General features: G+C 40.6%; 1 protein-coding gene across 7 annotated transcripts in view; it reads right to left on the reverse strand.

The window, feature by feature from the left end:
* GRID1 (glutamate ionotropic receptor delta type subunit 1) overlaps positions 1-13,665 on the reverse strand; it is a 528,159-nt gene that overhangs the window by 42,017 nt on the left and 472,477 nt on the right. For all 7 annotated transcript variants that reach the window (XM_074924306.1, XM_074924305.1, XM_074924304.1 and 4 more), the window contains 2 exons: positions 11,738-12,062; positions 9,549-9,687 (listed from right to left, as the gene is read on the reverse strand). In XM_074924306.1, the coding sequence (XP_074780407.1) occupies positions 9,549-9,687; positions 11,738-12,062 (464 nt within the window). The remainder of the gene's footprint in view (positions 1-9,548; positions 9,688-11,737; positions 12,063-13,665) is intronic.

A 13,665-nucleotide genomic window follows, 5' to 3' on the forward strand; every position in this document is an offset into this window, starting at 1 on the left:
AAGTTTAGAGTTTTGCACCTCATGGCAAGGCAGTCTATAAACATTTTAGAATGTATTGGAACAACTTTTATTTCAGAAGATGAAATGCCGTCCTATATATCATTTAAGGTGTTAAGAGTTTAAGGTGTGAGAAAGAATGATCTTCTATCATGGAGACATTTATAAGGGGAATGGCTGTTTTAGATTTGAATGAAAATGTCAAAGAGAAAAGATTCTAAGATTAAATGTGTTTGTGAGATGATGGAGCTCACTATCCTGAGAGAAAAAAGAAAAAAGAAGGAAAAAAAAAAAAAGCAAGAGTAACAGCATAAAAATAATGGATTTCAAAAGGCCAGACCTCAACAGACTTCAGGAATTGGAGGAGAAAGTCACTTAGGAAGTTGATTTAAAGGATAAAGGACTATAGAAGGGCTGGCAATTCCTGAAAAGGACTGTATCAAAGACACAGGTGCCAAGTATCTTAATGAGAAGAACTGTAAGAAGAAATTACCAGAAGCTGTTATAATGTCAGCAGGAGCTCTTTCATGACCTAGAAAACCAAAAGCATTTATAAAGAGTGGTGCAACCATTTGACTAAATAGGCATACACACTACAAACGCACGGGAATCATACAAATGCATGGGAGAAAAAAAAAATAATAATCAGAGAATCGAAAATCAATCCTCCTCACAACACCGTCAGATCTAGCTTATATGATTTAACACGTTCCTGCTCAAAGCTGTTTGCGTCATGCCCTGAGTGAAGATCCTGTGTCCACAGCAGAGCTGGCAAAAGACACACGCCTGCAGCCCAGCTATCCCGTAGAAAGTTTGATTCCTTAATTTATGGCTGATTTCACCAGCACAGCGTGAAACACCGTGCGTTTCACCATGACTGTGCACTGAGCTCACCAAAACTGAAACTCTTAACCTCACAACCTAGAGCACAGGCGTGCTCAGTCTCTGGTCTGCGAAAGAGCAGCTGCTCCGAGAGATCAGCGTTTGAACTGACTCTATGAACTGAACTTCCAGGCTATAGGAGGGACGATCACTACTTAATTCTGACTGCAGGCCGTTCATTCACGATGCGATGGGGAAGATGGATCATCTACGTGGAGCAGAGGAGTGGCCATAGCACGGTGACACTGGTCAGAGTTAACCAACCAACTCCAGGAGGGTGGCTGGGCAAACGTTCCTCCTCTGCCCCTGCTGCAAACTTCCCTTCTTTCCCTTCACCATCCAAAAATAATCTAAAAAAACCCCAACAATTCCGTGCACATCCCTTACACTGACAGCCAGCCTGCTGACGTGGAATATGCACTAATATTCACTGAGGTGGGAAAGTTACTTTTGCTGCCAGATGGGTGAGAAATTCTGGTGCTGAACCACCATGGTACCCGAACAACAGGACTGCTGCTCACACGGAGACGTCGGTGGGGAATGGTGCAAGGTGAGAAGCCTTTTTTTTTTTTACACAAGCCATTGACGCATTTCCCAAAATATGCAACAGATGAGCAGAGCTGGAAGCTCACGTATGTCCTGTCTGAGCCGAGAGCAAGTCACAAAACAGGTACCACTCTCCCTTCTCACAAGTAGGTGCACCTGCCTTCAACTCCATCCCGCTGTTTCACAGGAAAAGTGCTCACTAATTACTGGTAGTTTTGCAAAGGCAATTTACTTGCTTGTTCTGGCTGCAGGGACGTTTTCAGAGAGACCTTCCGACTCCAGATGATTTCAAAACCTATGCAGAAATATGTGTCTATTACCCCATATTAGAACAACCTTCATGACCTTTACAACAGGGCCCACTCTTAAACACTAATGCCTCCGACCAGCACAGAGAAATGATTTAAAATACAAATAATCTTGCAGGTTGTTTTGTTTTGTTTTCCAGGCAGCTGTTTCACCAGCAAGGATCATGAAGATATTTATATATTTTCAGGTTCTGCCTGGCTTCCCCCTTCGAGGGTCTTTGTTTAAATATGTTTTATGGCCTCAAGTTGCACCAGGGAAAGTTCAGACTAGATATTAGGAAGGATTTCTTTCCAGAAGGGGTTGTTGGGCGTTGGACTGGGCTGCCCAGGGAGGTGGTGGAGTCGCCATCCCTGGAGGGGTTCACGAGTAGGGTCGATTTAGAGCTTAAGGACATGCTGTAGGTGGGAACTGTGCTAGGAGAACGGTTGGACCGGATGATCTCCAGGGTCCTTTCCAGCCTAGACGATTCTGTGATTCTGTGAAATACTCTTCTGACAAAGATATATACCATAGGGGCACGTAACAGTATCTGTCTGTCCAAAAGAACAGCAAACACAGCCAGCAGACAAACTCATGGAATTGTATATTAACATGCCAAAAGCAGTTAGGGAATTTCGCGTCGTAGGTCAAATAAATATCTACCTGATACAGTGGAAAAAATATTAATGCTATTGGCAGGAGTGAAGCGCAAATACTCGAGCACGCTGGCCAGCCTGCTTTAATGGTTGTTCCTCACCCAGAATACATTTCCAAACCAAAACTCACCATTAAGTTTTTCTTCTTACTCCTCTTTTTGTCCTTAAAAAATGATGGGTCGAGGTAGTCTTTACAGTTAGGAAATGTCTGAAGCTTTAAGGCCATTTCTGTTTGAATTGCTACAGTAATCATTATTTTGCCTTTTTAATATCCTGTTATATTAGATTTTATTATCAGTTCATATAAGACATTAAATCAGCTTGTTTAGAGAAAAACAACAGAAATATAAATATCCTATTGGGAAAAAAAAATCTTCTATTACTGCATTTTGTATTGTTTATCCCTTAGGAGTCAAATAGAAAATAAAACCCAACAAAAAAAGCCATAGGTACTATCCTTGTAATAAAAAGAAACCACATACTACAACAAAGCAGGTTGAAGTCAGGGACCAATGAGACTTAAAGTATGCAGAAAGCATACAGCAGCTCTATTCTATGGAAAGCCAGTGAACAACTATGCTAATATGAGAAAACCTGACTTAAAAAATACGAGAAAATCTGAGCTGAGAAGAAGAGACTGCATAGGAAATCTCAGATCTGAACCAATCCTTGTACGTTTTGATGGGCTGTCATGAGGGTTGGTGCCTTTGCTAGATTTTCACCCTTCCAAAGCCTAAGAAAAAAATAATAATAATAAAAAAAATCATTTTATTACCTGCACAGATGGTAGATTTTGCTAACCTCACATCCAAATCATTTTCTTCTCTAAACTGTGTGCGCATCTGAATGTTAATGCCTCAACCCACTTAAGCCACAGAACTTCTCAGTAGCAAGAACAAATGAGGAGATGCTATAACATGTCGTAAAAGTAGAGTTGAAGTGAGTGTGGAATCACAAATCTCTGGGTTTGCCATTGATCTCCAAGATATGCCACGTTTTTATACTGGCAACTGGAGAGCTGGAATGCAAGCTTGATTTTTCAGCTATGCATTCTTGATTTTCCCAGGAAAATGTCCTTGGGAAATATTTGCACTTAGATGCTCGCCCACTTGCTCAATTACAGAAGTAATTAGGATCCATTTTAAACCATGGTTGAACGGCCAACATTCAGAGAGCTTTTTAAAAGGCTCCAGACCCTGTGAAGCCCTGGGTTTCCCAGAAGCACCCATTGGGCAACACTATTAATGAACGTGAAATGAAAAAATAAAGACAGCGGGTGTCCTAGCACTGGCAAGAGCACCGGGTCTCATTCTGAACGGTGCCTGAAGGCAAATGGTAGGCAAGCTCTGCCCTCGAGTGCTGCTGCCCAGGCTGCAGAGCACTTCCCACAAAATTTCTTCCATGTGGTCTAAAGAGAGAATGTTCTGGAAAGAAAAAAAAATAAATATTGAGATTTTGCCCTTACTCATTCACTTGCATCTTTCTTACACTCTTTTTTAGCCTTCATTTTTATGGATGGACTTAATCTAATTATTTAATTATTGAAGCTTTTGCTCACAGGCCTTAAATAATAATCACAATAATTATTTTTTATCATGCTCATTCATACATGCCTCCTGCCAGCGTGCCCGCGGTGCTGCACAGACGCTGCAAAACACAGTACAAATTAAACAGAACAAAAGAAAATCCAATGAAATATTTAGAAAGCCACATATGATATTAACAAGAGAAAGGCTGTTTTCAAACACAAAGAATTTCAAGGCAAATATCACTGCAAATACAGAGTGGTTCCTGTGAGGTTCTGGCTACCAACCCTATCAAATCCACTTAACTACAGCAGATGAAACCTTTGTTCATTTCCCTCTAGCTGGTGTCTACAAAACACTTTCCTCATTTGCTTTTAAAATATTTTGAGATTGTTTCTGTTTTGTATGCAACCCAGAAAATCTATCTTTTTGTGACACCTGCAGAGCTATTATAATACGGTCATTTCTGGCCATCATCTTTAAAGTAGCTAAACTGACAATGAGCCATACAAAATACGAAAAAAAAAATTGTTACTCCGTTATACAGAAAGGGAACTGAGATAAAGAGGAGGCTGAGCTTGCCAAGATCAAACAAAGCTTGTGGGAGAAAAAGAACTTGCACCCAAGTCTTCCAAGTGCCAGACTATCACCCCAGCTAAACCGCAGTTAATCTTCGGCTGTCACCAAAACACATGAAATTTGGGGATTAAAATGCAAACAAGGAAATCCCAAATGATGAAACAGCAGCTGTGAACTTAAAAGCAGATGTAACATGCAGTTGTACGCAGTCCATGAATGTATATACACGGATGCCTCTCAAAAACATCCAGAGCACATGCAAATGTTAAGGATTGATTTGATAAAATCTCAGATTTCGACTCTCTTGAAATGGCAAATAGCCTAATTTTATGTCCTATTTTTCCTGCGTGACTCCTAACCTCTTGTCACACAAGCTCTCCTAAGCTTGAGTTTCAGAATATCTGTGCAGCTACTGAACTACATGCAGTCCGCTTGTTAACAAGAAATGAAGCTGGAAGTTAGGTCACTGCTAATTAAACTCATAATTACAAATGGAAGGTCAGACAGCAGATCCAAGGGCTGTGTGAAAATGTAATAGGACAAAAGAAAGAGCAAACTCACACGTGGTAATTCAGCCCTTACTTGGCAAACTGACCCATTAGAAAACATCCCAGCTGCATACAGTTCTGAAGGCAAATATTAAAATAAATGTAAATCATTTGGGTTTAAACAAGTTTGTCAAGGATTGGCACAGGCTCTAAACATTACCTAGATTTCTATTTAAAAATAAAAATTAAGAATGGCTCATTTACAAAGTTAGAACATGGAACGTGGCTCCCTAGCCTGAGCTCCAGAGTGGTCGCCATCAGCACATTTACAAGAAACGCCTTCGCTTTTGGAACATCTCGCCCCTCTGCCCACACGCCGCCCGGCCTCTGAATCTCCCCAAATCCTGAGGCCACCACTACATCGCCTTTTCTCCCTCCGTGTAAGGTGGGGCAGAGAGCAGCTGAGAAGAGCACAAGAGGTGATTTAGCCAGAGGGCTCGGAGAAAACAGCATTAAAAGTGTGAAGGAGTGCAGACGTACCAACGGCTGGAAAACGGGAGACAGCCAAGGAAGGTTCACACCGTTTTCTGCTCTCAGTCTCTCGAAGGGCCAGAAGTTTTGACGTGGGTCTCAAACTCCACGTTCTGACCCTCTCTGCTGCCCTGTCACACTGGGACAAGTGATGGGCAACAGGACACGTCGTGAGGAGCAAGGCAGCACGGCAAGATGTCTCAGAGAAGAGAGCCAGTGCCTCCCCCCCCATTATCGCGCTTCTGACGAAGCCCTTGAGGGTTTGGGAAAATTGAAGTAGAAGGATTTTTGTTCTTTCCAAGACAGGCATTTTTTTCATGGGATCTGGGCGCCTGGACAGCACAGCACCTGGGAAGCCATTTGGGGTTGAGGAAGGCTCTGTCAGGAAATACAGAAATACAGGCAGGGTATCAAAGCTGCTTAGTGCTGCGCGTCCTGCTCTGGGTATTTCACCCTTCTGCGAGCCACAGGCAGTCCCTGAAACTCGTGGCAGAGTGGAAAAGCCTTGTGAGACTTGCCACTACCAGCTTAAAAAAAAAATAAAAAAAATTAGTCCCTCAGCAGCAGGCTTCCATCTAACACACTAATTCTAAAAATCTGCCTTCCAACAGTTCAACTTTGCTTCAGTGTCTCTCCAAGCCCCTTCTAATAAATATCATTTATGATTTTTATGACACACTTGTTTTGCAGTGAAATTGTGGAGGTAATGATCACTGGGTTGATTGACACCTCGTTATTCAATCAAACATCCTCCTATTCTGCTAGTCACAGACCACACATGCCAAATTTGATGCTGAAACAACTTTTATGAGGCATTTTGGAGGGAGCTTGGGAAGAAAATCAGTCTTGCAATGAAAATCTGAACTCTGTTACAGATGCTGCAGCACCATAATACTGTTTTCTCTCCTGCTGGCAATTTAGCAGCAGCGGTACTGAACACCAGATGACTTCTCTACGGAGGGAGAGATAACAGCACACATTTACTAAGAGGATGGGAGGTTGGGTTTCTTAACAATTGGAGTGTACACACATGGATTTGGTAGTTCTCAGCTGGTGAGCAAATTGTCAGCTATAACTCATTGTGCCTCTTTGGGATTTCACCTAAGTATCCCTCTCTGGGTCCATGGAAGATATAATGTGGGCAAGCTGAGTGGCAGATTTAGAAAGGCAAAAATAGCCACTCCATATGATGCTTGAAGCTAAGTCGAACCGGGAGCCGGGACACCAGCCCATGATGCATTCTATTAAGGCAGTAATCTACTTTCACAGGAAAAAATATTTGTTCTAAATCTGACACAACATTTTATAAGATGTTTCTCCTAAAGAGTGTGGACATGAAAATATCTTCATCATAGCTCAGAAATGGATGAAGGCTCAACAGAGTTTCCAGAGAACCTATTTCTTTACCCCATCTCCCTTCTCCGAAGGCACTGGAAGTTTTCGGTGAGAGGAGTTAGTCCAGATCTCTTGCCCTCTGAGTAGCAGGTTCTCAGGGACATTCTACAAACTCTGTGAAACAGCCATAGGCAAGCAAGGCTCTTAACTGTCCCAGTTACAGAATCATGGAATCACAGAATGATTTGAGTTGGAAGGGACCTTAAAGACCCTCTAGTCCCACCCCCCTGCCCCGGGCAGGGCCACCTTCCCCCAGCCCAGGTTGCCCAAAGCCCCGTCCAACCTGGCCTTGAGCCCTGCCAGGGAGGGGGCAGCCACAGCTGCTCTGGGCAGCCTGTGCCAGGGCCTCACCCCCTCACAGGGGAGAATTTCTTCCTTAGATCTAATCCAAATCTCCCCTCTTTCAGTTTAAAGCCGTTACCTCTCATCCTACACCCCCTGATGACGAGTCCCTCCCCCCTTTCCCGCAGCCCCTTTCAGCCCCGGGGGGCCGCTCTAAGGTCTCCCCGGAGCCTTCTCTTCCCCAGCTGAACCCCCCAACTCTCTTACAGCCAGGCAGCTGGAGCACAGGCAGTGAACCTTATGGCAACTTAAAGTACTTTAGACATTTATGTTTTGGCACCTGAATTAGTCTGCTGGCGTTTGCAAATCACAGTAGAGTGCTGCCTTCCTTCTGCATCCTCCCCTTGTACGAGCAGATGTGATACTGGGAACCCAGAAAATGGAAACTACTCTTCGGTACAGAAAGGCATTTAATTGTGATCCTTCAGCGGCCATCTCTAGCAGCAGAAAGGTGTCTGGGCTCTAAAGTCCTGAAACAACACCGAGCAACTCCTTTACCCGAATAACTTTCTCCTCAAGATTCTAAGCAATGTCTTTTCATCTTAACAAGGGGACTCAAAACCCCTTGCACATGTTGTAATAGTTCAGCCTCTAAGGCCTCTAATAACTCATAGTTCTGGTCTTAAACCTGTGTCTTTTTTTGTACATTCCTCACTGCATTTCACCCAACTTTTGTCCTCATCTGAACTTTGCTGAGTTTTGGGAAGTGCTCAGTAGACCAAACGGACAATTTCTTCTGCCACGAAGAGAGCTTTCACAAGTTTTAAAGATCATTATTCAAGGTTTCTAGGTAACTATTTCTGTCTTGGGTTTCAAGAGCAATTTATTCATTAAGCACAACCTTATTCCCATTACAGCCAGGCCGCACAGATACTCTTCGGTAGTTTTATTCTATTTAGTTTTTCATGCTATTTCCAGAAATTACTTGCAGTTCTTATTTTTTTTATGGTTAAAACACACTTGTTTTGGCCAAACTAACAGAAAACTAATTTAAAAGCAAAGCTTTTTATGGTTTTGGCACTATTATTATTATAACACTATATCCATACAAAGCATTACATTATCTGCAAGTATGCAATGACAAGTTAAAAACTGGAAATGTTAAACTCATGTTTATGAGAAATGCACTTATTTATGTCCTTCTATGCAGATACCACAGAGAAGGCAAAAGCAGCTCCAAGTGCCAGCCTCAACTAAAGTGCCAATGCCTCGGTTTTAGGAGCTGAGCACAAAGATTACAGTCCCAGTTTTCCCAGTGCAACCCCAAATGAGACCTACAGAGTAACTGTGTCACTCACTCTCTAGCACATAAACCCCTTGGCTCAGGATTTTCCTGGAGGGGAGCCTGTGTCACGCTGCCTGTCCTCTGGCCACCTCTCCACTCCATAGCCATCCCCTCAAACATGAGACACCAGGCTCTGGTCCTGTCAGCACCGACTGCAGAAGATCAACGGCCCTCCCACCACACCATGCCGGCACGAAGGTGGAAATTTTGTTTGTGTTTTAAGAGAACAAATGAAAACATTCTTTAGCTTTTAAATTTTCTTTAGCTTTTAAATTTTCTGAAGAAAACCAAATTACACACGCACACAAATTGTCACTAAACAACCAGCAGTTCTCTGGAGCTGCTCAGAGTCTTGGTTTATTGGAAATATTCTCGTTGGGTATGGATTAGTAGGCAAACGGCAGGGGAAAGAAGTCAAAGGTGCAAGATAAATTGGGTTTGTTACTGAAGCTGTAATTTATCATCACAATATTGCCAACACAACTGTAGAGAATTAGATATAAATTTAATAAAACAACTGCTGTATTACATCTATTATCCTGGAGTCAGGTTCAGTTATCTTTTCCTCCTTGAGAAGAAGCTTTTTCTCCAAATAACGCCACTGAATCTGGCCATTTATACATTTACAAATATATAATATATAACATAACATAAACCTACACTTTGAAAGTGGGAAGTGAAATGTTATATAGTTCCCTAGAGGTGGCAGTCCCTCTGATGTTCAACAAAGAAATAACGACAGCTGAAGCAGCGAGAGCTGTAGTTAAGCAAAATTCATGTAAACACGAAAGACCTGTCTTCTGGAAAAAATACACAATTAAAGTGCCATTGTCCTCTCCGTGCACCTGTCAAAACTGCTTGGGAGTTGCTGGAGTGAAGGTGAAGAGGGGAGAGAAGAGAAAAGCAGCTACTGCAAATAAGCAAAGTATTTTGTTAGAGAGTTATCTCCTTCTTGCAAGAATGAGTGCTCAAATGGATAATACCTTTCTGTGAAATCCAGGTTTCCAGCCTCGCGTTAAGAAGAGGCTCTTACCTTATGGGATTATCCATCCTTGATACTGTGAGAAACGCTGCTAAGTTGGCTGTGTAGGAAGAGCACACGATAAGGGTGAAGAGCCACCAGCTTCCCATTACGATGCGCATGGCCACGGAGTTGACAGTAGATTCACTCCCTACACACGAACAGAGGAAATGAGGGTCCCTCAGTAGCTTCCATCTACGATCACCCTCCGTGTGCCCTGTTATGTTAAACTTCGTTGGAGCTGCCCCTCCGTATTTCTGCTTCCCCTCCAGACCACCCTTTCACTATAAGAAAAACATGGATTCTGTTAAAACTGGTAATTCACATTTTCTCCCGTCAACCTCTTGCCCTGAATACTGCTCTAGAAAATCATCTTTCAAAATATTTCCCTTGGGAATTATTGAAGATCAAATCTACAGAACGTGAAAAATATCCTAAATAAATAAAGTGTAATGGTGAAGTATGACTAACATACAGGAATTAAATCATCACAATATTCAGGATATATAATATTCTGCTTTCAATGACCATTTTAGATTTGGAAAAAACCCCACAGAACTGTCCAATGGTTTGTGTTCTATCTGTGCTGTATTTAAATCTGGAAAGACTGAAGCATTAGTGTCATTACTTGTCACTCTACAGCATTTCAAACAACACGAAGATTTCCTTCCAGCTGGCTTCAAGCACAGTTATGCTTGAGCATTGTTGGAGACCAAACCTCACCATACAGCTGGTGCTAGTCACTTCAGTGTATGTTTGTGCTGATTGTATCCTACTGTATTTAAACTCATCAAGGATGCCACCTAAATGAGATGAGGGACCAAGTTTCATAGCAACAGTAAGGATTTTCCAGCTGAAGCTTTATAAGCTCGCAATCACAATGATAAAAAAAAAAAAAAAACGTAGAAAAAAGTTAACAACATACCCATAGTTAGCCTTCAACAGAACCTGCCTCCCAAGAATAGTACTAAAATTATCGATACGGGGCAACAACGGTGTGGGCAGAGTTTGCAATCCTTTACAAAAGTAATCTTAATGGTAGCAATCTTACTGAATTCAGTAGGATTAGTCCTACGCCTAGAGATTCCTAAGTGTAAAGTTAGTTACGTGACTACAAGTCATTTTCCTGTTCAGTTCAAAGAAACGAAAGATAAACTGTCTCACATGAGTTCAAAAACATATAAATTTCCTCAAATTAAATTTAAACATTTAAATGTTTAAAATTAGACGTTTAAATTAAAACATTTAAATGTTCAAATTTAACTTAAATGTTTAAATTCAAACATTTAAATGTTTAAATTTAATATAAATGTTTAAATTTAACTTAAATGTTTAAATTTAAATGTTTAAATTTAACTTAAATGTTTAAATTCAAACATTTAAATGTTTAAATTTAATATAAATGTTTAAATTTAACTTAAATGTTTGAATTCAAACATTTAAATGTTTAAATTTAATATAAATGTTTAAATTTAAACATTTAAATGTTTAAATTTCAACATTTAAGTTAAATTTAAACATTTAAATGCTTAAATTCGAACATTTAAATGCTTAAATTCAATTTAAATGTTTAAACGAAAACATTTAAATGCTTAAATTTAATCTGAACGTTTGAATTAAAGCATTTAAATGTTTAAATTTAACTTAAATGTTTAAATTTAAACATTTAAATGCTTAAATTTAATCTAAATGCTTAAATTTAAATATTTAAATGCTTAAATTCAAACATTTAAATGCTTAAATTCAATTTAAATGTTTAAATGTTTAAATGAAAGCATTTAAATGCTTAAATTTAATCTAAATGCTTAAAATAAAACATTTAAATGTTTAAATTTAATTTAAATTTTAAATTTAAACTAGAAAAGGCGCTAGTTTCAGAGGTGGCGAAGTGGTTTAATTCTGCCCCAAGCACCTCTGTACTTTATTATTACGTGCTAATTTTCCCAAAGTGGAGAAGCCTGCTACGAGTTTTTCTGGACTTACGGAGAGACAGAAAACCAGAACGCACCCCCCTCGCCCCAAACTTACCCACCTCTTCCCATTTTTCATCAGCTGGGCTAATGAGACATATTACCTCCCCGTATGAGCCTCCTCTTTCACCTTTAGACCATGCTGGCCAAGACTAACAAGGTCCTGAGCTGCTTTACCCCAGGCAGAACATTCCTGAACGTCCGTCAGCGTGTTCAAAAGAGAGAGGGTACCTTGCTGAACGAAGGCGCCGTACACGACCCAGATGGCACTGTGGAGGCTGGAGGAAGCAGAGGGGCTCTGCTGGGAAGCGTTCTGCGCCCTGACTGCCTGGATCCGGTTCAAGACAAATATCAAGACCCCGACAATGGGGATGGCGGCAGCAATGCAAGCCCACACCGCAAAGTCGAAAGGAGCAAAGAGAGAGAAGATGTTGATTTTCTCTTCAGGCTTTTTGATTAATATCCCCACGGAATAGTCCATGTAGCGCTTGCTGAAGTCCACCACGCTCTCTCGTTCTGGTGTTATGGTGATGGCCGAGATGGCCAGGTCTGCTCTCTGCGAGACAAAAGCGACAGGTCACATCTCTTCCTTTCACCAGGAATTTGGCCAGCGTAAGCCTTAAGGAGAAACTTTTTTAAGAACCAAGTGACTCCATGCGTTTCTTTCCTTAAATTAACACGTTTAGACAAATTTAAATAAACCGTCTAAAAATAAAACCAGAATCATTAACATTAGGTAACTGCACTGGTCTGAAGCACAGTGGTAAAACAACCTGTCAACGTGCTCTGGAACAAAAAGCCTCACCCTGACTCCTCTCTGGAACAAGTGCAACTTATTTAACCTTTATCCCTCACTTGTTTTCCAAAGGATGCCTAAAACTCCAAACCGTATTAACCTGCTGCACTGTAAGGAATAAAAAAGAAACACCATTTCTTCAGCTTGTGGATTTGATAGCAAGGTTTCTTGTTCTCCCTGCAGAGCTGCCAACTTCCCGTATTCATGAAGGGATCTCATATGACAGCTAGGGGGAAGATTTAGTTTGGGTTTTATTTACAATGAATAAAGCGACTGCAAAAACTAGTAACTGGAAGAATGGACCAAAGGCAACTTCGCTCCTGAAAATTCTTTGACCTCAATATTTAAAAAAGTGTAGGTTTTACCCATGGAGGGTCCTTGAAGAGTATCCAAACTTCATGAAAGATAAAACAGGAGTTAATAAATAAGGCGCCCCAAGCTTTTCAAGAGCTGCAGTTAGATTTTGAATATTTTTCTACCTTAATAAAACCAGCTACCTTCAAAAAAATAAAGTGTGCTTTTTCTTTTCTGTTTCGACATTTTGTGGGCAAAGTAAAGCGTATGCTAGGTGAGGGAGGTCTGCTTTGAAATCCTTCGGCGTCAGTGGAAGAGCTAGTAGCAGAAATACCATAACTAAAAAAGTATCACAATAGATACTTCGTTTCTTCAAAGAAAGCAATTTTCAAAGGAACCTAACAGGATTTCTTACCGCATTTTCAAATCAATGAAATTCAAACAGCTTGTGTCATTGTAAAATAGGTTGAAAATTCTTTATATTTCCTACCACCAACCAAAAATGTCCCATTACCATATACCCATCTGCTTTAATTGCTTCTATTTCTTCCTAAACATCTACTTACCAGATACTGAGCCGCCTATTTACTAGATAACGAGACAGCTTTCACGTTCAGTAATAACTCCACTGCAGAAGAGTAACCTTTTCTACAAAGGGCAGCAACATGGAATATTAATTCCTTTGATTCTCCTTCTTGATTAACATTTGTCCCATGTCAGACAGAGAGAACACGAACAAAACACACTCTAATTTAACTCTCTGGGAGATTCTAAGCTACGCGCTTTCCCCATTTACTTCAGTGGAGTTCAATTAACTTATTCCTGATTTGCAAGACTGTAATTACGGAAAGAAATTTGGTCCTCTCTGTTTTAAATGAACGAATAATCTTGAGATCAGTTTAAATTCTGGTCCTTCAAGACACTTCTGTATGGTATGTTACTAGGGACAGCTTTTCTTGGTTTAGAGTCAAACGGTTGATCATTATCAAACACATTGCCACAAAGTGACCCCAAATAAAGTTACACCTACAAAGTAGCAAAGATATAACGACAAAAATTAAAATAATAG

This window comes from Athene noctua, chromosome 21 (assembly GCF_965140245.1).
Source record: "Athene noctua chromosome 21, bAthNoc1.hap1.1, whole genome shotgun sequence".
NCBI classification, from domain to species: Eukaryota; Metazoa; Chordata; class Aves; order Strigiformes; family Strigidae; genus Athene; species Athene noctua.